This window comes from Panthera leo, chromosome D4 (assembly GCF_018350215.1).
Source record: "Panthera leo isolate Ple1 chromosome D4, P.leo_Ple1_pat1.1, whole genome shotgun sequence".
NCBI classification, from domain to species: domain Eukaryota; kingdom Metazoa; phylum Chordata; class Mammalia; order Carnivora; family Felidae; genus Panthera; species Panthera leo.
Window position 1 is genome coordinate 4,473,582 of NC_056691.1, and position 24,872 is coordinate 4,498,453.

A 24,872-nucleotide genomic window follows, 5' to 3' on the forward strand; every position below is an offset into this window, starting at 1 on the left:
AGAGCGAGAGACAGAGTGTGAATGGGGGAGGGGCAGAGAGAGAGGGAGACCCAGAATCCAAAGCGGGCTCCAGGCTCCGAGCTGTCGGCACAGAGCCCGACGCGGAGCTCGAACTCACAAACCGCCAGATCATGACCTGAGCCGAAGTCGGACGCTTCATCGACTGAGCACTCCAGGCGCCTCCAAAGGGCCACTTTTAAGAATCTAAGGGAGGCAGCTTTTACTCAAACCAGGCAGCCAAAACGACTGCTAGCACGGATGCTGGTCGGGCCCCTCCCTGCAGAATGAGGGTTAAGTCACTCCGCACATGCTCTGTGATGCCTCAGGCCCCTCCACCCATGCAGAACAGGAAGGAGGTCAGTGTGGAACGAGCTGGGTCTGCAGAGGGCTTTCGTGAGGACAGTAGCTTTGGAGAAAGCTGGGTTTGACCGGCATCCGCCCAGCCCCTCATGCCCCCCCCCCACCCCACCCCCAGAGACCAGTCCCACCGCACAACAGCAGACATCTGGTCCGCACTTCCACAGGCGACTGCGGATCCTGGACAAATCATCAGTAATGCTCTTATCATCAATTTTCCAGAATGACGCTTCCTTCTGGCCTTCTACGTTACAGTAGAGGCTATTATTTTGTATTCCTCGCTGGCAAACCGTAAAAATATCAAGTCATTGTGTATACTTAGGCTATACATGCTGAAATAGGACAACTGATGTATTCTCTGGAATTCTGGCAACTACGTAAAAATGGGATTTCACGAGCTTAACCCCTAGACTATTGTGCTCTAGAACTGTTAAGATTTAGAATCACACAAAAGTGACTTCATCCTTAATCTTCACACCCTCTTTTAAAAGAACCTTTAGGGGCGCCTGGGTGGCTTGGTCGGTTAAGCTTCCGACTTCAGCTCAGGTCATGATCTCACGGTCTGTGAGTTCGAGCCCCGCGTCGGGCTCTGTGCTGACAGCTCAGAGCCTGGAGCCTGTTTCAGATTCTGTGTTTCCCTCTCTCTCTGCTCCTCCCCCGTTCATGCTCTGTCTCTCTCTGTCTCAAAAATAAAATAAAACGTTAAAAAAAAATTTAAAAAAAAAAAAATAAATAAAAGAACCTTTAATTAATTAGGTGGGTCAGTGACTCAACTCTCCACATGAATGTGTCAAAAAGGAGATGACCCAGGAGGCTGATAGCCTGATGCCAGCCAACTTGGATTTTTCTACCAAAAAAAAAAAAAAAAAAAAAAGGGAGAAAATGTAAGCTTGAAGAAAAATAGATAATGGGGAGTAATTTAGTAAATTAGTCTCAAATGCGAGAAAATTGTTACTGCTTCCCTCTCCTTGGAAAGTTTCCAAACTTATGCTCGCCTGGGCCAAACTAGAAGAAAAACAAAGTACGTGCTTAACACACATTTCGGTTTTCCCCAAGTCAGGGGAGAAACCCCCGCCCCGCCCCCCCAGTGAGTAAAGTGAGGAGGATTTTCATACCCACTCTTGCAACTTAAGTTGCCTTCTCTTTTCCGTAAAGTCAAGTGCAAGGGAGCAGAAGCTCTGTCTTTGTCTTTGTCACCAATCCTTTATTGAAACTGGTAACTGACACACTTTATAACAGAACAACAAAAATAATGTTCAATATGTACAGCCTTTGCGACAGACTATTTGACTATACACAAGGCAGAGTGATAACACAATCTAATCTCCGTAATAACCTGTGCACAGAAAGACACCCAGCAGACAGCATGTGAACACATACAGTGGAATGACATCACGGGTCCAGTGAAACTCCCGCCTAATACAAAACGTCCTCCTCTATCGCAAATGACGGCTTTCTAAACAGCCAGAGCGTTTCAGTAGTAGTTTACCCCGAGTCCGAGGCGGAGATCTGGTGTGTGGCTATGAGTCTCTTCAGTGACACCACCTCTGCAGACAAGTTTGCTATCATCCCCTGCTTCAGAAACAAATTCTCCGGGTCAGAGACTTGGTAGCCACCGTCCTTCATTTCTACAACTCCCGTTTTGAAGCTGTTCTGAGTTTTGCCGTTCGGTTCTTTTTGATGCCAGTGTTCCGATTTGAGAGACCAATCCTGGATGTTCGTCACCTGCACCGAGAAAGGGGGGAGGGAAGAATGTACCATACTCGGGGCGCTATGCTTCTCCAGTTCGAAATGCCTCTTGGGCGTCCCGTCCACGGGCGAGGACGGCTTTTGCGTGGCCTCAAACTCGTGATCGAAGGCTTCGACTTTGATCTGCATGGCTTTGGCTTTGATGCGAAGCTTGTGCGGCAAGGCCGAGGAGTTCACTTCCGGAACTTTCACCACGGTGGCATGCACGCGCTGAAGCTCCACGGGAGAGTGGATGGGGCCTTTGGGGACCTGCTGCTCGTCTTCTCCATCCGAGGACTTCCCCACCGCGCCGTCCTCGGTCTCCGACGTCCTGGGGGAGTTGCTGGAGGACCGGGCGGCCTGCAGCAGAGGCGGGGAGTGGGAGTAGCCGGGGAAGGCGGTCCCCATGAGGTTCCGGTACACGGAGGCCCGGTAGGCGCCCCGCTCGTCGCCAGGCTCCCTGGCGTAGCTCTCCAGCTCCACCGGCTCTTGCTTGATGGCCTGGAACTTGCCGTCGGGGCTCCCGCAGCCACCGCGCGCGGCCCCGTCCTGCGAGTGTTCCAGCGAGGACACCTCGGAGACGTCGGACAGGGAGGCCTGCGGGGAGTGCTTGATGACCGAGATGCAGCCGCTCGTCACCATCGCGGGCTCGTGCTCGTCCGCGAAGGGGCCCGCGCTGGACTTGGCCGCCTGGTAGTCTTGAAAGTACACAGCCGTGGAATGACTGAGTTTCTGGATCTCCTGGGCATACGCCGCAGAGCTGATCAGGCCAAACTTCAGCTTGAGGGAGAGCAGCTCGGCCTTCAGGGTGGCGTTCTCCTCGCCCAGCGCGATCAGCTTGTTCTCCAGGACCAGGTCGTTGAGCCGCCGCTTCTCCCGGGAGCGCTTGGCCGCTTCGTTGTTTTTCCGCCGCTTTTCCCAGTACATGGCGTCCTTCTTGTCGTCGGGGATGAACTCCCGCTTCCGCCGGCACGCCGAGGACTTGCTCTTCCCCACGCTGCCCTCGCCCAGCAGCAGCTCCTCGCCGGCCGTCAGCTCCTCGGACACGTCGGCCAGGGCGGGGCCGAGCACCGTCATCTTGTCCGCGCCGCTCCCGGCGTCCAGGGACGCCTGCTCCTTCTTCACGGTCTGCATCTTCCTCAGCTGCATCCGAAGCACGCGCCAGCGATTCCCCGCCACTCACCACCCGTGCTCTGACAGCGGCGGTGGAAGAGCCATCAACAGGCTTCCTTCTGGTCCGCGGGGCGAGACGAGTCTCTCCGGCTCCGCGGTCTGTCCCCGGGGCGACCTGCAACACAGCGAAGGAAGGGTTACCCGTCTGGCAGATGCTCATCGCCCACCGCGCACCGGGAACCGCGCTGCGCACGCAGGGCCTGTGGGTCTGCGCCAGCCCCAGCTCTCTCCCGGGGCGCCTGGGGGCCCAGTCGGTTGGGCGTCCGACTCCGGCTCAGGTCACGATCTCGCGGTTCGCGGGTCCGAGCCCCGCGTCGGGCTCCGTGCTGACGGCTCGGGCCCGGAGCCCGCTTCGGATTCTGTGCCTCCCTCTCTCTCTCTGCCCCTCCCTCGCTCATGCTCCGTCTCTCTCTCTCTCTCAAAAATAAATATTAAAAAAAAAAGACACAGCTCTTTGCTTCAAAGAGTCTGCCATCCAGAAATGGAAATAGGTAAGTAGTACAGGACAGGTCCCCCCGCTCCCTGGGACCTCTCAGCAGAGTGACACGTGGCCCAGGAAGAGGGGTGCAGCAACGCGCGCGCCCAGGGAGAAACAGAGGCAGGCTGTTTCAGCAGCAGAAGTGTGGGGCCGGCGCGCAGACATGGGGCCTCCCAGGAGGGAAGGACAGATGGCCTCTGGGGGGGGTTAAGTTTTTGGTGCTCCCGAATAATTTCAGATGACATCTCTATCACCGCAAGGCAAGCAAGACCACCTCTTTCTTCCCAGGAACCTTCCCAGGTGAGCTCCGATACCCGGAAACAAATTCTGCAATCACACGGAACAAAATATATAACGGGTGCCCAATTTGTTTCCGTAAAAATGAAAACAGAAGCCACCCAAACCGACTGACTTGAAGTTGTTTCGACCTGACTCTCAACGGGGACACACCCCTGACTGCCGGCTGGGCTCGTGTCCACAGCTCATTGTGCCAGGTGGCCCAGGATTCTTCCCAACGAAGCCACCTCTCCTGGTACATCTGCGCTCCACCATTAGATAGATATGTTCTTTTTTTCTGGTTCCTTCGAATTGATTCGTCAAACCTCCACTTTAGATAGAAGCATCCTAAGTGCTTTTTTTTTTTATTTTTGGTCCCGAAAAGTCTGCCACAATAGATTTCATTTAGACAGTAGTTTGGGACGAAAATAAACAGTTACTATTCAAAGGGTTTTTTTTTTTTTTTAAGTACAGTGCATTCCTGAAACTTGAAGTTATTTTAAACCTAGAGAATATAATTATGGAAAGAATTTCTTTCCATTTTACTAATGAGTTTCAAACAAAATATATGAAAAAAAAAATAAACCCTCAAAAATAGAACCATCAGCTGGCTTCCTTTTCCACTGATGAGATATTTGTCATCTGAATTTGGCTTGACATGAGGTAATAAACCCATATTAGGTTCCAGTAACAATCTTTTTGTGGTGGTTTTTGGATCTGTGTTTCTAGACGGGGCTTCTCTGCCTTATTTCCCAGTAGGCAATACTTTCATAAAGGAGATATGGAGAGACAACCGTTCATTCAGCACTATCTGTATGGCACGCTCCCTTGCCACATTAAAAACCGTGACTGTTCTTGTTTTACGTCACTCTCTCTTTCTTGTACATAGTATTGTGATGACTAATGAAATGAAGTCTAATTCTATCAGCTGGAAAAGCGTGCCAGCTTCTTGTGTCTTTTCCAGAAGGAACAGAAGAAATGATGTAATGATTTCAGGATCATAAAGAAGGTTTACTGCCATGTTTTGTTTTTTGGGTTTTTTTGGTTTGTTTTTGTTTTTTTTTTTTTTTTTTTTGTCCATCAAACTGAGCCAACATGGAAACAGTCGGTTGCGATGTAGTGAAACCCGTGATTAATAATACCAGGTTTCTGTTTGTTTTTGATAATACGGCGTTAGCAGGGAACAAAGGCCCAGAGTGTGCGCAGTGGGCAGGGATGTTGTAGAAAGGGAAATCTTTTCTGGTTATCTCTTCGCAGAACAACACTGCTTTCTGTAGTTCCGCTCAGGTTTCATCTTCTGACGTGAAAACCCACTTTTCCTCTACATACTGGGTGGGCTCTTCCCTGCTATGAGAGACTTCTGATCCCCAGCTCGGTTAGGTCTCTACCAAGTGTGGAGGCAAAGAGTCAGAGTTCCAGCAGCAGGGGACAAGTGCATCGATCTTTTCTGGGGAGCCCTTCAAATCGCCACCGGATCCTCAGGTCCTACTGGTGTTTTGTTTTGTTTTGAGCCATCATATAGTTCCTTTCAAGGATATCTTTTTTCCACTGGAGACCCACTCTCTCTGTGCGTTTAAAAAAGTTTTTTTTTAATGTTTATTATTTATTTTTGAGAGAGAGGTAGGGAGACAGGGTGTGAGCAGGGGAGGGGCAGAGAGAGACACAGAATCTGAAGCAGCTCCAGGCTCCCAGCTGTCAGCACAGAGACCCACATGGGACCTGAACTCATGGACCAGAAGATCATGACCTGAATGGAAGTCGGATGCTCAACCGACTGAGCCCCGCCCCCAGGTGCCCCTTTCCCATGCATTTTAAAATGTGTCCCTTGTTTTTTTTTTTTTGTTTGTTTGTTTTAAAGAAGTCACATTCCTTTTACATGTGCCTCCCCGATGAGTTTTCACAGCTAGGCTTTTGAAATGCCACACGTTTCTGTCTTCGTTACTCTTCCTAAACTTGTCCTTATTTCATTGTTTCCAATCTTCCAGTGGGTTGGGACGTTTTCAGCCTCCTGGTCCAAAGGCTGCCCATGCTGTGTGGGTGAGTGGGGCAGGCAGCCCTCACTGTGCGAAGGACACTGTCCCACCTCCATTTAACGCAAGTACCCCCCCCTTGTCTTAACTTCTCTTTCACCCCCCGCTTCTCACCGTCTACGTGCCTAATGTCCACTCTGTCATCTCTAAACTTTGTCGGCACGTTCAACACCTACAGAAACTCTCATTTCTTTTTACTTAATCTTCTTCTGATTTGAGATGTACTACGTGTACTAGAATCTGGGCATCTCCCCTCATCTGCAAGTATAAATCGTCTCCCTGACTCCATTGGCAAATGACCGCCTGCTACCTTAGAGCACTTTCTGCAGTATTTTTTACCGAATAACCTTGCAGTGTTGGAAAGAGTTGATCATAAGTGTGAGAAAACGCAGGGGCGCCTGGGTGGCTCAGTCGGTTAAGCGTCCGACTCCAGCTCAGGTCATGATCTCGGGGCTCGTGAGTTCAAGCTCTGGGGCTCTGTGCTGAAAGCTTGGAGCCTGGAGCCTGCTTCGGATTCTGTGCCTCCCTCTCTCTCTGCCCCTCCCCCACTCATGCTCTGTCTCTCTCTCTGTCTCTCTCTCTCTCTCTCTCCCTCTCAAAGTATACATTAAAAAAAATTTTTTTTTATTAAGTGTGAGATAATGCAGACAGAGGTGCTGATGTTGTATACCGTATCCCAATACAGGTTTGTTTTATGTGTCCAAATCCTCTGCAAAAATTTTCAGGGTCCAAAGTAGTACCTTTGTGTCCTAGCAACAAAGTGAATGTATAGGTGCCCAACATTTGATTGACAGTCACTCACCTGCCTTGTCTAAGAAAGTTTTTGTGTTTTTTTTTTTTTTTTTTTTTTTATTTATTTTTGGGACAGAGAGAGACAGAGCATGAACGGGGGAGGGGCAGAGAGAGAGGGAGACACAGAATCGGAAACAGGCTCCAGGCTCCGAGCCATCAGCCCAGAGCCTGACGCGGGGCTCGAACTCACGGACCGCGAGATCGTGACCTGGCTGAAGTCGGACGCTTAACCGACTGCGCCACCCAGGCGCCCCAGAAAGTTTTGTATCTAAACAACTTTCTCATGTTTTTTTTTTTTCACTGAAGATGATTATGTAAATGCTAAAAAAAGACATCATACTTATTCACAGAGAGCTTCTCTTTTTCATTAATTGATTTATTCGGCACACACAGAGCACCAACTGTGTGGACCAGGCACGGAGCCAGACTGGAGGGAGGGGAAAAACAAACTCTCAAGAGTCAAGGAGCTCCTCGTCTCCCGAGGGAGCCAGACGGGAGATCACAGGGCTGAAGGAGGCGTGCTCGAGGGGTGCCGTGACCACGGGGGGCCTGGTGCACACAGTACATCATTTCTAGCCCGCTTTTTTTCTTGGTAGGGTGGCGATAACACGAGCCACCGTAACAGGTGCCACCGACTAAACTACGCAGCAGGCACCAGGAGCCTCTCTTATTTCTGTTACCCTCACAATGACCGTTTTCGGAAGAGAAAACAAAGGCTCAGAGAAGTTAAGTGACTTGCCCAGTGTCCCACAGCTATTAAGTAGCAGGGCTCAGCCCAGATGCGGGTCCTGTTCCCCCACCAGCACCCTCTCCGACACCTGCACGGGGCCGCTCTGTGCACCTACGGTTCCTTTTCTGCATCACTCCCACTCTTGAGTCATACACACCCGTTTGCTAAGTTACGTTGGGGGCAGAAAGCCACTATTAGATGCTGCCAGAACTTCCTTTAAGACAACAAAGGTACCCCCGGGAACTTTTCTCCAGCTTCTTTGGAGTTGTTTCCTATCTGGAGAGTATTTCATGAATTGAGAAAACATTCTAAACCTTCATCTCTGCTAAAATGTTAATCTCCTGGCCTTCCTATATGCTAACATAGGGAAAAAGAAAAATTATAGTAGGGGCATTGTCACCTATGAGGTTTTTTGTTTTGGGGTTTTTTTTGGTACTAAACCAAAGTGTGTCCATTTTCAACATGGAGGGGAGGTGCGTAGTTAGAACACAGAGAGACTGAGTGACTTTCCCAAGGTCACACAGCACTGAAAAGCAGAGGCGGGCCTTAGACTGTCTTTACACCCCCGGATGATGAGTGTAAAGGATGCTCGACTACGAGCCTTCTAGCACATCAGCACACATGCTCAACTAATGGTTTCATTTCAAACTCCACTGTTTTCCCTCAGGACTGACTGAACACCGACTTGGCCTCTGCATCGTGTTTTCAGACCGCCACGAGCGTGTGCCTCGATTTCCTTTCTCCAGTGACTGCCGCCAGCTGCCGGTTCTGTGACACTCGCATGCCCGGAGCGCTCAGCTTCAACACACCCACCGGGCAATCGGGCTGCTGCATGAAAACACGAGTGAAAAGGGACACTGAAGGGCAGGAGACACCGCATTCCAGTTGACACACACCGTCCCATCCCTGGGACGGACGTGCCGTCTCTAGTTAAGGCTTCTTAACATCACACTATCCACTATGGGCGGGAGTTCTGTTTTGTGAACGCAGAGTTTCAACGTCTGTTCCAGTCAGGTGACCTAAACGTTGTTTTAAATTAAGACGAAAGTCTGGTTGAAGAAATTCTCCAAAAGAATAAAAGTTCCCAATGTGAAGTTCTGCACCTCATGCTTCCTCAAGGAGTGACATCGTCACCCATGTTTACCATGACAGACCTGTACCTTCCCTGGTCCCCAGCACACCTGTCAGAAAAATCATAGATGGGACGCCTGGGGGCTCCATCCGGTAAGCATCCAACGCTTGATTTCAGCTCTGGTCGATGATCTCCCAGTGCGTGGGATCGAGCCCCGCGTCGGGCTCAGGTCGATGATCTCCCAGTGCGTGGGATCGAGCCCCGCGTCGGGCTCAGGTCGATGATCTCCCAGTGCGTGGGATCGAGCCCCGCGTCGGGCTCTGGTCGATGATCTCCCAGTGCGTGGGATCGAGCCCCGCGTCGGGCTCAGGTCGATGATCTCCCAGTGCGTGGGATCGAGCCCCGCGTCGGGCTCAGGTCGATGATCTCCCAGTGCGTGGGATCGAGCCCCGCGTCGGGCTCAGGTCGATGATCTCCCAGTGCGTGGGATCGAGCCCCGCGTCGGGCTCAGGTCGATGATCTCCCAGTGCGTGGGATCGAGCCCCGCGTCGGGCTCTGGTCGATGATCTCCCAGTGCGTGGGATCGAGCCCCGCGTCGGGCTCTGATCGATGATCTCCCAGTGCGTGGGATCGAGCCCCGCATTGGTCTCAGGTCAATGATCTCCCAATATGTGGGATCGAGCCCCGCGTCGGGCTCAGGTCAATGATCTCCCAGTTCATGGGATCGAGCCCCGCGTCGGGCTCAGGTCAATGATCTCCCAGTGCGTGGGATTGAGCCCCGCGTCGGGCTCAGGTCAATGATCTCCCAGTGCGTGGGATAGAGCCCCATGTCGGGCTCAGGTCGATGATCTCCCAGTGCGTGGGATCTAGCCCCGCGTCGGGCTCTGGTCGATGATCTCCCAGTGCATGGGATCGAGCCCCGCGTCGGGCTCTGGTCGATGATCTCCCAGTGCGTGGGATAGAGCCCCGCGTCGGGCTCAGGTCAATGATCTCCCAGTGTGTGGGATCGAGCCCCGCGTCGATTGGGCACTTCTGACCTCGCAGAGCCTGCTTGGGGTTCTCTCTCCCTCTCTTTCTGCCCCTCTCCCCCACTCTCTTTCTCTCTCTCAAAATGAATACATAGACTTAAAAAAAGAAAAGGAAAATCATGGTTGACAATTCAAGCTCTTTACAAAACAAGAAGGAAAATTTTGTTTCAAGCATCTAAAACCTTACCAGTAGTGTGGCCACTATGATCGACCGCGACACATTTTGTCATTACTGGTCTCTTTAAAGGGGAAGTCTTACTGCAAACTGCTTGCATTAAACATCTTGACTTAAAAATTCTGTCAGTGCAAGATGAAATACTATTTAATGGGCTCCCCATTTCGGAAGCATTTTTTATAGAATTACCTCATTTTCCTGCACTCTCTGGATGTGCCATGTACTCCCTCAGAGTTGTAGCAGAGATGACATTAAAGAAAAAAATTATTTCACGTTAAATTGTAAACGGTCTCTCCAGGAAGCAGACAGCTGCTTGTTTTTAAGATGAGTGCCATTTCAGTGAAAAAGTAAATGAATAAAGCTAACCAATTCACAGCCCTTTAAACTGTTAAAACCAGCAACACGTTAACCTTCATTTCTTGCTGTGGGTGGGACAGAGTCCAGGACATGATTGTTTCAATAAAATGCTTTACTTCTTTCCCTGGCCAAGAATAAAATCCAGTACTTAAGAGCAGAGATAGAACAGGAAAAGAATACACACATGCAATCACAGGGCGGGGGGAGGGGGGGGGGTCGGGGAGAACTCAGGAGGCATTGAACTTGCAAGGGGATTTGCTAATCGGGCTGAAAACAAAAGGCTTTTTTTTTTGGAAAGTAATCTCCATAACCAACGTGGGATCTCAGGACCCTGAGATCAAGAGTTGTATGCTCTACTAACTGAACCACCCAGGCTCCCCAAAGACTTTTTTTAAAAAGATATCTATTTACTTTTAATTATTTTTAATGTTTATTTATTCTTGAGAGACAGAGAGAGAGAAAAAAACAGAGTATAAGCAGGGGAGGGGCAGAGAGAGAGGGAGACACAGAATCCGAAGCAGGCTCCAGGCTCTGAGCTGTCAGCACAGAGCAGGACGCGGGGCTCGAACTCACAAACTGCGAGATCATGACCTCAGCCGAAGTCGGACGCTCAGCGGATTGAGCCACCCAGGCGCCGCATCGTTTTTTGGTTTTTTTTTTAATAAAACTATGTTAAGCCTTTCTAATTGCCAATGAAGTGCCTCCCATTCAATAATACAATTCTGTCTCCAGTAACACAGGCTTGAACCCTAACATTAGAGAGAAGTGTGTACTTGACCCAGATACAGGCACACACATAAAGTGCCTCTCACACTTCACCAAAATCTGTCCTATCGTAGCAACAAATTAACCTACTTCTTCTATTTGGGCGCCTCTGTAAATAAATGTGTCAAAACCTGATGGAGCTTACGAGTTTTTACCATACGTGGAAATATGTCAAGTTGCTCGCTCTCTCACCCTCAACAAAGGACTACTTAAAAATCAGATTTAATCTGAATAAAGAGGACAGCGCTGCATTTTGTGATAGCAGAGCTGAAATATGAAATAGTACAGTTTGACACTCTTATAAAAGAAGACGTGTTTGTAGCTTAGCGCACAATAGAAATACTCCGAAGACCGTGTGCAGAGATGCTAACGTGTACAAACAACCGAACGGCCCGGGGAAATACAGACCAAAGGCTCTCACTGAAGACGGAGAGGAAGCTGGGGGGCGGGGGGGGGGGGGGGGGGGGGGAAGGGCAGGGAGTGGAATGGTAGAACATTTTTCAAAAGCCGCAGTCACTTCGAAAGGGGGACATTCGTTTCCTTGATACTTCCAAAGATAATGGATGGGTCCGACGAGTAATCTGAAATCCTAAGGGACACCGGCAATCGCGAGGTAACCCCCTTATAGGAAATTCTGCCACGGGCACGCCACGGCAGAGCACGTGCGGGATGAATAATGATAGCAGAGAAAGTTCTTGAATGTCTGGAATCACACTGAAGTTCTCCTCAGCTTGACTTGTCGATTTCTTCTATTTGATTTCACTTTCTTTGACAGTGGGCAAGATGATTACAAACGTATGGATAGGGCAGATTTTTTTTTTTTTTAAGTGTTTCGGTGTTTACCTGAAGGCTATTTAATTGCAGTTTCAGATTCTTTTTAAGAGTTAACTGATAAAAGACACCATGTTCTGATAACCAAGAGCCTTATAATACAAAGATCATTCTGACTCCAAAGAAACTGAGTCCTCAAAACAGATTATTATGAATGGCATCTAGAAAATCCCTACTAAACTTTCTTATCATAAAAACAAGCATAAGCTCTCTAATTAAAACCGTATGAAAAACAGCAATTTTTTTGAAGCAGTATTTTTTTTTTTAACTACAGGAAAAGTATTTGCAAAGAAATTTGAGAGGTAATTGGGGGTAGTGGTAATACAGATTCATTTTGAAACTGAAAAGCTCTTATGTAATGTCTGTGATCAAAGGTCAACATCTTTCGACATTCTCCACGAGTCCGATCTGGATAAAAATCAACTCAAATATAATTTAGGAAAATAACAGGATATCAAACAATGTGTTAATGCTGTGAAATACTGGCATACCTTACAAAACCCAGAAATGCATATTAAAGGAAACTTCAATTACATTGTTTCTGTCATATTTTGAACCGAATCCCAAGTTGCTCTCATTCCCTCAATACAAATTAAAAATAAACAACTCCTCACAGCATCACTGCCATCTGGATTACAATGGAAATAATGAAGTATGTGTGATTTTAGCTCGGGTAAAAATAAAGCCGAGGCAATATGACTGCACCTTTTCCATTCCATGCTCCGATCACGTTCACGTCTCGGAACTGACTATGGACCAAGGCAAGGTCAACTAGAAATATCCACTGGGCTGGTGAGTCAGGCAGTTGCTCAACACGGGTAAGCGCTCTAACAAAGGGTTTTTAATTTTCAGGTTGTTGCATCACACCGATGTTATAATTGCCCTTCGCAAAGATAAGCCCTTAACACAGAAAAGGAAATTGTTTCAAAAGCTGCAGTGAGCTTGCACTCATGCTCTGGGGAGGGGGAGAGACAGCCCGTTTTCGGGCCGGTGGTCGGGCTCTGTGCCTCCAGTCCCTCACCTATAAAATGGGGACGGTGACGGAACACAGCACAGTGGCCAGGCACACGCAGGGCTAGGGTCTAGGGAGGATTAGCTCTTAATTTCATTTCTGAAGAATGAGCAGCATCAAGGCAAGGAGGGTGATGAGTCCCAGGCTGTGTCAGCCTCTGGTGATTCTTAGGGAAGCACTGCCCCATGTCGATCGGCGAAATCTTCTCTTAATTAATCAAAAGGGCTGAACGTGACCGGCTTCACGGAGCACGGCCTCAGTTTCCAACCACCCAGGCTGCACCCAGTCCTTCCCAGACGTGTCATCTGTGGGGTCCCACGAGCCGCGGCTGGTCTCGGACCACACGAGTTTGCAAGTGGACGATCCAGGCCAAGGAAAACCGTCACAGAGGGGTGAGGGGAACTGGAAAAGGCCGCGCTGTGTGGCACTCTTTACATCATTCCTGCCCTCCCCCCATCGCACCCCTGTGTTCCTTCTAACACTTCCCCAAAATATTAACCCAGCGACTTGGGTGCTTGTACACTACGTCAAGAACTCCCTTCAAACTTAAATCACCGTGGAACGCAATGGCACAGTTTTGGTGGGGGGTGGGGGTGGGGCGGTTGTTAGAACAAAAACATATTCCAAGAAGGATCTTCACTTACAGGCTTAACTCCAACTTCCCTCCTTACTATCACTGGACAGAGACTTAGGCAGAGGAAAAAAATCAAGGGGAGTATCTTTTTTAAAAAACAAAACAACCCGGTTTCTGGTCAACTACACGAGGAAAGCGGAGCTCCTCACACCTACCCAGCTGGACAGGTTGTGTGTGCTCGGTTTACCGGGGACACCAGTGGCGATCCCAGCACCTCCCAAACCACAGGCTGGGGCTTGGACCCGGCTCTTCGGGGCCCGCGCTCCTAGCGCTTTGCCAAAGCTGGCCCCTAACGATGGACAGCGGCCTTGGAGCTCAGGAGAGAAACCGACTGGGGGCAGGGATGCGGCACGTGACCCCACAGAAGAAACTTTCCGACGGAGTGGACTGCCGGCGAACACCTGTGATGTGGTCGTGGATTCACTGCGAACCCGTTGAGCTCACTCTCTTGAAGTCTCTACGCCAGGATGAAAGTACTGTAGTCTTACAGTAGGACAGCGGCGTCTACGTGGGCGTTTTGATTTCTACTTTATTTTGAACTCGGGGGATTCAAGTTCTTTCTTCTCTAGCCTTTGACCGCAAGAAGTAAAGGTTCAAAAAAAAAAAGAAAGAAAGAAAGAAAAATGCATCCACTCGACTAGCCACAGTCAAGCTGGGGCGCTCCTTCCCATCGCCACCGTCAATGCTGGAGCGCCCCCACCCCCAGTGCCTGTGGTCTGTTGACATTTGGAGGTTTTCTCGGTCTTTCTCACTTCACCAATCCAGAAGCACTTGGCTCCGGCTCCAAAATACAATGAAGCTGCAGGAACAAAGGTGTCCGCGGCGCTCAGCAGCTCACCGGGGAAGAGCAGGAGGCAGGCCGCCAGAGCTGCCCCGTGGCCCGCCTGGCCTCTCCTCGCGCCTCGCCCCGGGTGCCTCTCGCTCCTCCCCGGCTCCCCTCCCCACCCTCCCCGGCTCCTCTCCGCTCCCCTCCCTCCGCCCGGCGAAGCCTGGGCGCACCCGCACTCCGCGGCCCAGGTCCCCCCGCGCCCCCAGCGCGGCGCCTCACCGGGACCCGCCCCCACCGGGTGGGCGGCGCAGCGGGGCCTCGGCTCCGCCAGGACCCCCTCGCCAGAACAAAGGAATGTGGGGAGGGGGCGCGGAGGCGCGCAGGCCGCGGAGCGGCTCCCGCCCAAGCGCCGCCTAGGGCGCTCCGGGGTCCCGACCCGAGCCTCCCACGCGCCACCCCCCGCATCCTAGCCCCCAGCCCCGGTCCCCCGCGGGCCCGCAGGCGGGAGGGGCGCGCCCCTGGGAGTCGCGATCGGAAGGTGGCGCTACGCGGTCCCCAGCAGGCCCGGGGCTCCCAGCCCAACCTCCAAAGTAGGTCGGGGTCTGACACCGGGGCGGGGGTGGGGGGTGGGGTGACTGGAGCGCTATCAGCTTCTTGGAAAGCAACTGCAATTATCTGGGGTAATGTAATTCATTCCGGGGATGAATCTCTGGAACGCCCCCCCCCCCAAAAAAAAAAAACCCAAACCCTGCTCTTTAATTATTTAAATGTTACGTCAGGGAAAAAAAATCTGACATAGACACCACCATATAAATATATTCACACATAATTACACTACGTCAGAGTGCCGGAGGAAATTTAAAATCTGGGTACATTATATATTCATATATCCTCACTCGAATAAAAACTAGGGTATCTACACGCAAATGCAATCTACTAACCTATATCTGTTTCCCATAAATCATATCTGGTCTGGAGGGGGGAAAAAAAAAAACACGATGTGAAATAAATACTTGTGACCTCATTCGCTGTTGTTATTTACAAAAGCCAGGGCCAGAGATGACGCTTGGCCATCCCCTGCTGTTCCCAGGGAACACAGCACTTTCCTAAAGTGTCCTTTATAAAGATAAATGGGAACCAGCATCCAGCAAATCACCGCGCTCGGCGAAATGCCTTCCTAAAAATACAATCTTATCAAAGGTCTCCGAAGGCGTGAAGTTGAAACTACAGCAAATGGCCTTGAACTTGTATTTGCACACAGCCCTGGAGAAAACACCAGAAATAGCATTGCAAGGCCACAATTGTTAAAATGTGATGGGGCTAAATTTAGAAGAACGCTCATTTCATTTAGGGCAAAAGACACACATTCAGCGGCGGGAGCTAACGCAATGCCTTACCCGGTTGTCTACTTTCCTGTTTAAAATATCCTCAAAAAAAAAAAAAAAAAAAAAAAAAAAACTGTGACAGTGACATTTTAAAGGCTGACATTGCCCTACTTTCTTTGTAGCAAGATTATAAAATCACGTAATTAGCTCCCGCTTCCTATGCTGACTGCCAGCAAATTCGGCAGTTACATAATGCAACATTTCCAGGAAACTATTATGTGATCTGTCTTGTCGTGTCTGAAAAAGCAATGACAATAAGGTGAGAAACAGGGCTGATGGAGTGGAACGCATTAAAAGCACGGAGGTACGGAGGTGAAGACCACAATGGTTCGCCCCAGATTTAAAAATAATAGCTCGCAACACCTACGGGGCAAACCCCGGGAGTATCCAAGATCAGAATACAACCCGAGGGGTTCTTCGCGTTTTGTAGGAGGCGTGTGTACAAAATCTCCGTCTTTATCCGGGACGTGCCAATAACGACCTCCTGTCCAACGCCGCGCCACAATTTCCAAATCATCGCACACGTACGCGCACATTCCCACATCAGCCCCGTAACCCGAGCCAATATTTCACCGTGGGCAGATTATGCAATCCGGGCAAGGACGAATCCTACAACCTTCTCGGGCGCTGGTAAGACACGCTGACGACAAACGGGCTGGAAGACGTCCGTGCAGACACAGCCCCCGACACAAACAGACGCGGCGCACGCATTCTCCGAATGCCGTCACGGTTCACGCGAGCTGCGCTCTTTCCCAGCAGGAAGATCAAGGCTCGTCCCGTTTACTCGGCACCCCCCTCCGCCCCCCCCCACCCCCCGCACACACCCCCGCCGCCAGCCCCGCAGAAGGGACGAGAAAGGAGGCAGCGAGCGCTGCCCTCCCCGCTCGAGATGGCTCAGCCTCCCCGGCGCGCCTCTCCACCAAAACATCAATTTTCCTGAAATCAGGAGACATTATGCAACAGCGGCGCGGGGGGGAGAGCCAGCCGGCCCGGACTACGTGCCGGCGCCAGGGCGCTGCAATCAAAGCGGCCACCTTCAGGTGGCGAGTCCCCTCCCGGCAAAGCAGCAAAAGTTTATGTCATGAACGCCCCGCGCACACTCGCCGCCGCCGGCCAGCCCCGCGCGCAGCCCGGGCCGCGCGCCCCCGGCAGCGGGCGGGGAGCTGGGGAGCCGGGGCGCGGGGCGCCGGGCCGGGCCGGCGGTGGGCGGAGCGCTTACCGTGTTCCTGCTCCCGGGACGGCGAGCGCCCGGGCGGCGGGGCGGGCGGGAGCGCGGGGGGGGCGGGGGGCCCGGGGCGCGCGGGGCGCGGGCCGGGGCTCCGGGGCGGCGGGCGGGCGGCGGCGAGGGCGCGGCGCGGGAGGCGGGCGGCGCGCCGGGTCCGCGGGCGCCGTGGCCGCGCCGGGAGATGTGTGTTAGTAGGTCAGTTCCGAGCGCCGCGCTACGTCGCCGCCCGCCAGCCTCGCGGTGACGGGCGGCCGCGGCCCCAATCGCCGCGCCCGCACCCGCCCCCGGCCCGCCGCCAATGGCCGCGGCCGGCGGGGGCGGGCTCTCCGCGGCCCCGCCCCCTCCCGGCCCGCCCCCACCCCCTCCCCTCCCCTCCTCTTCTCTCCCCTCCCCTCCCCGCGCCCGCTCCCCCGCCCCGCCGCCCGCGTCCCTCCCGGGGCCGGGGCCAGCGCCACCGCCCGAGCGCCCGCGAGGACCCGCGCCCCGCGCCCGGCTCCGGGGCTGCGCCACGGCCGGCGCTCCCGGGGTGGGGGGGGGGGCGCGGGGGGCGAGCTGGGGAGGGGCCCGCCCAGCCGTCCAGCTCTCCCACCGCTGCCTGCGCCCCCCGGCGATCCGCGCTCACTCACAGCGGCGCTTTTTGTCTCCCCGAGCACGCAGCGGCCCGGCTACCTGTTGCCCACCCAGCACCGGGCCGCCGCCCGCCCCTCCCCGCACACCCCCCGGGAGGACCCCTCCTCCTGGGGGCGGGTGGGGAGGGGGGGGCGGCGCTGGCGAGCCGCCAGCGCTCGGGGCGGGCCGCCGCGGGGAGGGGGGCCGCCGGCCGGCCGGAGCCCCGCGGGGGCGCTGCGTAGGCGGCGGCGACAATGCCCCCGCGCGTCTCTCCCGGGAGCGCGACGGCCCGCGGCCGGGAGAGAAAGCGCCGCGCGCAGACACCGCCCCCTGCGCAATTAGGGCGCAGATGACGGAGGCGAAGTTGTTGCGTAAGACGCCCGGGGAACGAGGCTCGCCGAGGTCCGGCTGCCCTCGGCCGCGCCGAGTGGTGGCCAACGCGGGTGCGCCCTGCCGGCTGGCGGGCCGGCGTGCGCCGCTGGGGCCGGGCTCGGCCGCGCGGGGAGTCTTCCTGTGATCCCGGCGCCGGCGGCTCGTTCGGGGCATCTCTGCCCCTAATCGGACGCGGTCTTCTCCCCCAGATTCCCGGGCTACGTAAGGGACGCGAGGAAATGGGGGAAATGGCACCTCGCGGCGCGTTCCCCAGGCATCGCGCTAAGGGCTGTAAAGGCACGTGGCACACACACACACAGCGCGTTTACAGAATGAGAGAGAGACAGAGAGAGAGTCTGCCTTTGCGAAGGGAGCCATATTCCTTACAGTGGCGCACAGACTTGCCCAAATACGGGATGTGGCAGGTGGAGAAGGACCTCAGGCCCTACTTGGACTATGCGGGAGCTGGGCTGAATGCCTTCGGTGACTTCCCATTCTTTTCCCTAGGACACATTTCTTTAGGAAGAAAAATTTGAACCAAACCCCAAAGTAAAGAAAGAGAAGAGTAGACTGAACCCCCAGCCCCACCCCACCACCGGGCTCCCATCACTGGTGCCCATCATCAAGCGTTAATCTGCTCGCTAAATTGTCTCTTCTACCTTCCCCGTTCTCCTATTACACAGTTACAAACACCCAAAGGGTGATGCTGAAAAAATGCGTATCACTTATCACTTGGTGTTTGGAAAGCCTCACATTTCAAACTATTCTCCAAGGACAATGTTGTGGTTCAGAACACATGCTTGTTCACAACTCATCTGGTAAAGTGTACGTTTACCAACAAGGCCCTGACTATTTAGACATGCCAAGTGGGTTTTAATATCTTCCCCAAATCCTCTGCCCAGGTGCTCACCAATTCAAGAAGCTCTTCTGTCTGTGGCTTTTGAGTCTGTCCCCTCTAGTCGACATTCATTCCAAAGAGTTGACTCTGCTGATGAAAATGAGTCTTGATTTTGGTTCGTCATTTCCACTTTTCTCATTTGTTATTATTCCGTTCCTTTTTCCAAACCTGCGCAATGCCCATTAGAGTTCGAAAACCTCCCTTAGATGAAAGTAAAACCAAATCCCTATGCCGGTTGCCTTTCCTGGGTTAGAAGCGTGCTGGTTCCTAGAAATCCAGAGCCACTCTACATTACCTCCGCTCCCCCACACCTACAGCATGTTCTTCTTTTTGAATAATTGCATAGACTCCCAAAGCTGTTGTCGAATGAGTGGTAAATGGTCTCAATAGAAGGACGACGTGAAATTCAAGAAAGGTAGAAAACATGCTTGGAGTCACTCAGAAATGATGGGGGTGGTGATTTCTCTGAACTTGGAAACGGGTTCTTTATGCCGAATTTTGAAACCTGAGGCTCCTTTAATTACTTGGGGGTATTTCTAGATTGTGCCTGTATCATTTACGCGCATCAGTTTTTGTCCCCACCCTACTTGGAAATCAGATGAAGTGTAAAAGATGTCTGAGATACCAGCTTAGAAAATAACTCTTTAGCTCCTCCTGGTGATTGGGAAACCGCTGAATAATACGCAGAGGGCTCTGTCCCCATTACCCAAGAGGTGGTGTGTCCAGTAGGTGCTAGAACTTTCGCGAATAGGCAGGCACTTGCAGGTGAACACAAGCAAACGGAGCATAAAACCTGAGACGTTGGAAACAAATTGCCGCAGGTGGGAGGCTTCTAGGAAGACGTCAGCATGGGCCTGACTGCAGAACAGGGCTGTGACCAGGTCTCTGGGAGGAGAAGGAAGGCTCTGGTTGAAGTCTGAGGTCAAAACTTCCTTATTCTCCGTCTCTCTCGGAACTTGGAGTGGGGGGCGGGGTCCCGGGGGGAGGAGGCAGGGTCTGTGATAGGGGCTACGGGCAGCAGACCGTTGACCACACTCAGCCATATCTGATTACACTCCCAATATCCTTTGTGGTTGAGCCAATACAAGGAGAGCAGAATGACCACGAATGTGGCCTCTCCTTCCTAAGATGGAAAACTCCTTTGTGGAACATTCCAGCCGGAAGATACCTAAGGGGCCACGTGTGTCCAGAGGTCCTTTCTCGGGGCCTCTTCGGGCACAGGTGGCTGCAACCTCAGATACCTAGTGAGAATTCAGTTAGGTGCATGTGGCCCGTGGCAGCCAGAGAGCCACAAATTGCGTTTCAGCTCTCGTGGGTTGTTGTTGCACAGGACAATTACAGGGGCCCCAGGACAATTACAGGGGCCCCAGGCTCCAGTTTTTCAAAAGCAAGTAGACATTTAGATTTTTTTTTTTTTTTTTTTTTTGGCAAAATATCCTGATTTTTCCAGTATTGTGAGGCCATTGGTTAAAAAAAGAAAAGATCCTGTGACTTGGCAGGCTGGAGACTAGACAGGCTGTGCCCTCTGACCGAGAAGTTCCATGGAGATGCCCAGGGAAGGCGCCATCGGAGGCTGGAAGGCAGGCTTCCCGCCGGGTGACCCGGCTTGGACAGCTCCCGCATGTCTGTTCTAGATCCTGAATTCTGGATTTCTTTGCAGGAAACCTTCCGTAGCTTAAAACACTTTGGCCACCACTGGGGCCCCAGAGCCCAGGGCCACAGTCTTCCCACCGTGCTATGCCTCCTGAGGGTCTGGTGCCCACTTATTTAACCCTCACGAACACAAGGGAAAACCACTTCTAGGAATTCGTAAGTTCTAGTTTTATTTTGTTTTCAGGTTGGGGTTTAAATAGGGAGCTAGCGTGGCACCGATTGGCATGGCTCGTCACCCACAGGAGGCCTGCCCACACCCGTCAGTATGCAATTTATGCTGGTATTTTGCTTTGACCTAATGAGTCATTGAATGTTTAGGCAGAAACTTCCTGGAATGGTATTTCTTTCTTTCATGCTTGCTCTCTTTGTTTTCTCTGTACGCTTGATGCAATTTCCAATCACTGGGCTCACTCCTGTGCCTTCTTTTTCCACCTGCTCCTGTGTGTTGACTTTTATTCTTCTTGTGTATTTTCTTCTCACTTATCCGATGCATTCTTAGTTTTCCCATCGGCCTTTCCCCAATCATCAAGTCCTCACGACTCTTCTGGATTCCTTCCTCTACCAAGCTCCCACCTCCCCTTCCTGCCCCCCACCCCCGCCCATATCCCAGCCACAACCCAGACATTGTGAGGGTTTAAAATTTCCACACCGCCTTCCCCAGCTCCTGCCACATGGTTCCATCAGCAGGCATTCCATTAGCATGCTTGGCCTTATTATTCAAAAACTAGTTTTTGTGGGAAATTGGGTAACAGAAGATAGCCAAATGACACTCCCCGTAGAAGCACAGGCTTTAAAGTATGAGAAGTTGAAATGTTTCCTGTTAAATGACTGTTGCTCAAGCTAAGAAAGAAATTAGATCTCTACACGGACTACATGGCTTCCCCAGACAAAAGCAGCTGATGGCCTGAATACATTTCAAAGCATTTCCAGAAGACCCAGCAAAAGGCCAGAAAGAGGTGGTTTTGCAAAAGAAGATGTTGCAAGTACAGCATCACAAAAACCGAAACGTGTCTTTAAATTGGGCCGCCACCGTCGGCCTTCGTTTCAGTTAGCATTTTCGTTCATTCAGATTAAATGGCATATGTGAGCAAAGGTGTCAAAGTAAAAGAAACTCACAAAAAGGCGGGTGGCGGGGGAAGATACACTAAAAATGGTCAAGACTTCAGAAGGGGCCAACTATGTTCATTGCAAAATCTTGAGTGATGGGGCAAGGCCTGTGGTAGCTGTTAGCTGGCCACGGGGAGATGGCAGGGTGACCAGAGTGTGAAATATAAAATTGTGAAATGTGTTCTAACAAAAAAGCATTTTACTAAGAATTAGAGGTGACACACCCACACTGCTAGGCATCTCCAGTCCCCGAGGCAAACCTTATCTAGACATTTCTGTGAAGTCCTGCACAGGGCATCCGTTGGAAAGAGCCATGGGGGCAACCCAGGAGGCTGGGGTTCTCGTGCATTCGTTACCACCACCGCCGCCCCCCCTCCCCGACTCACGAAGGGAATCGTTTCATCTGTCTGGACTTCATTTCTTCATCGGAGCCCCGTGGGAGCTGAGGCGGACCCCGCAGGGTTGCCCTGGGGTGATCCTTCAGAAACAGCCGCGCAGAAAAAGAAAGCTGCAAATTTGGCATTTACAGAGAAGCAGGTCCCGGTTAAAGCCGGCTCACCCATAACCCTCGCCCTGCCTAATTACAACACGCAGGGAGGAAATTACACCGTGAAATGCACACGGACGGCCGGAGAGACAGAAATCGTCTTCCCTCGGGGTGGTTTATTTCAGCAAGAGACGAAAATGGACGCTATCAGTTAGGTAAATGCACTAAGAAGCCCGGAAATTGGGTGCCTGACCGCATTTCTGGTCTTCTGAGAAACTTCCAGACTCTGAGCGCCTGAGCAGAAGTGCCTAAGATTATTGTTCAGCTCCTGCATGTGATGATCGTCTCAGGCAGGCCACGCACCTGTGTGGAGGGCTGCCACGTAGGTATGCCGTCCGGATGCCGCCAAAGCAGAGTCTCAGGCGGTCGTCACCCAGGCAAATGGGCAGGAGAGCCCGGGGGGAGGAGCAGGCCATGGTGTGTCCACATCCCAGCTTCGCTGCTCACGAGCTCTGCAGACAGGACAAGTTACCTCCCTTAACTTCTCTCTGCCTCCGTTTCCCCTTCCGGCAACCATTGATAATAATGGCGCCAATCTCAGGGCGTCTGGGTGGCTCAGTGTGTTGAGCATCCGACTCTTGACTTCGGCTCAGGTCATGATCTCACGGTTTGTGAGCTGGAGCCCCACATCAGGCTCTGTGCTGGCAGTGCAGAGCCTGCTTGGGATTCTCTCCCTCTCTCTCTCTCCCTATCCCTCTCTCCCTCCCTCTCCCTCCGTCTCTCTCTTTCTCAAAATAAATAAATAAATTTAAGAAATAATGACGTCCGTCTCAACAAGTTGTTCCAAGGTTAAGATGAGCTAAGAGCTACTAACTGCTCGGGAAAGCGCCTGAGCTGAGACAGTGAGATGTGTTCGGTATTATTATCAACCCAATGAAAAATCAACCCGCACGAGGGAAACAATATCATTAACCCAAAGAGTGGGCGTGGGTGTCGTTGGGTGTGTGTGCTTGAGTGTGTGTCCCTATGAATTGATGTGGACAATGAATTGCGTCACAGTGTCAGTGCGATAGACCCAGTGAGTGCTTACGTCTCCAAGAAGGCACAGCAGAGGTAGCTGGGGACAAAAGTTCAGTGTGTGAGGTTCTGTGGTGAGAGAGAGCAGGTGGGAAGGCTGACCAGGCCGCAGGACTCTGCGCAGCGGCACCAGCAAGGCTTGCGCGTTATTCAGGCGGGAAGGAGCACGGCTGCTTTGGGGAACGTGGTCTCCAGAAGCGACCCGCTGTTTTCAACGTGTTTTTATGCAAAATGTCACACGTGAAGCATCAGCGTGGGGGAAGTGGATGAAGGCCTGGACCCCCGTTCTAGATGACCCTAGGACCACCGTACTAGATGACCTAGGACCCCCGTTCTAGATTACCCTAGGACCCCAGTTCTAGATGACCCTAGGACCCCCGTTCTAGATGACCCTAGCACCCCCATACTCTAGGACCGCCATACTAGACGACCCTAGGACCCTCGTACTAGATGGCCCTAGGACCCCCGTTCTAGATGACCCTAGGACCCCATACTAGATGGCCTTAGGACCTCCTTTCTAGATGACCCTAGGACCCGTGTACTAGATGGCCCTAGGACCCCCATTCTAGATGACCCTAGGACCCCCGTACTAGATGACCTAGGACCCCCGTTCTAGATGACCCTAGGACCCCCGTTCTAGATGACCCTAAGACCCCCGTTCTAGATGACCCTAGCACTCCCATACTAGATGACCCTAGGACCCCCATACTAGATGACCCTAGGACCCCCGTTCTAGATGACCCTAGGACCCCTGTACTAGATGAGCCTAGACCCCCATTCTAGATGACCCTAGGACCACTGTACTAGATGACCTAGGACCCCCGTTCTAGATGACCCTAGGACCCCCGTTCTAGATGGCCCTGAGACCCCCTTTCTAGATGACCCTAGGACCCCCATACTAGATGGCCCTAGGACCACTGTTCTAGATGACCCTAGGACCCCCAATCTAGATGACCCTAGGACCCCCATACTAGATGACCCTAGGACCCCCATTCTAGATGACCTTAGGACCCCCATTCTAGATGACTCCAGGACCCCCGTTCTAGATGACCCTAGGACCCCCTGTTAGATGACCCCAGGACCCCCGTTCTAGATGACCCTAGGACCCCCGTACTAGATGACCCTAGGACCCCCGTTCTAGATGACCCTAGGACCCCCCCGTTCTAGATGGGCCTAGGGTCCCCGTTCTAGATGACCCTAGGACCCCCGTTCTAGATGGGCCTAGGACCCCCTTTCTAGATGAGCGTAGAACCCCCATTCTAGATGACCCTAGGACCCCCGTACTAGATGACCCTAGGGCCCCCGTTCTAGATAACCCTAGGACCCCCATACTAGATGACCCTAGGTAAGTCACCCGAGACTCTGGTGCCTCAGTTTTTCCATCTGGGAAATAGTACAACGGTGATATTGTATGTAACTGCAGTGTTGTTTAGAGGGTAGGAGTGAGCTGACCTATGGAAAGCACTGGCCACTAGGCCCTGCTCAGGACAGAAGCCTCCCTTCAGGTCAGAGAACTTCAAGATAAGTTCCCTGCCGTGGTCTTCTCGTCTACATGCTGGCTTTCTGGCCCCAGAGTAGCAGAGGCCCTCAGGCCTCACTCAGGCCTCCTCGGCTCTCAGATAGCCAGACCTGGCTGTGGTTCTGAAGGAGACAGACCCACAGAGGACGTTTTGCTCAGGGCCACACAGCAGATGCAGCAAGCTGGGAGTGGGGAGCCGGATGAACTCAGATGGGGGAAAACGGAACCCGGTTACTCATACGGGTATGAAGAGCTGAGGTGGTGGGGCATGGGAAGGCGAGAACGTGGAGGACGACGTGGTCTCAGAGGACGGGCCTCCCCAAGCCATTGCCG

The 24,872-nt window shown here is 52.5% G+C and overlaps 1 protein-coding gene across 2 annotated transcripts; it reads right to left on the reverse strand.

The window, feature by feature from the left end:
* Positions 1 to 1,540: 1,540 nt before the first annotated feature.
* NFIL3 (nuclear factor, interleukin 3 regulated) lies at positions 1,541 to 17,462 on the reverse strand. Of its 2 annotated transcripts, none has more exons than XM_042913418.1 (2): positions 17,444 to 17,462; positions 1,541 to 3,373 (listed from the first exon to the last, which is right to left on the reverse strand). In XM_042913418.1, the coding sequence occupies exon 2, from the start codon at positions 3,232 to 3,234 to the stop codon at positions 1,843 to 1,845; it is 1,392 nt and encodes a 463-aa protein (XP_042769352.1). In that variant the 5' UTR covers positions 3,235 to 3,373; positions 17,444 to 17,462; the 3' UTR covers positions 1,541 to 1,842. The 2 variants fall into 2 exon arrangements, with proteins under 2 accessions (XP_042769352.1, XP_042769351.1); XM_042913417.1 differs by lacking the exon at positions 17,444 to 17,462 and adding an exon at positions 16,812 to 16,869.
* Positions 17,463 to 24,872: the final 7,410 nt, after the last annotated feature.

Bases quoted from the DNA above. Each gene is read 5' to 3' on its own strand.
- NFIL3 (XM_042913418.1), bottom strand. From the start codon at position 3,234: ATGCAGCTGAGGAAGATGCAGACCGTGAAGAAGGAGCAGGCGTCCCTG.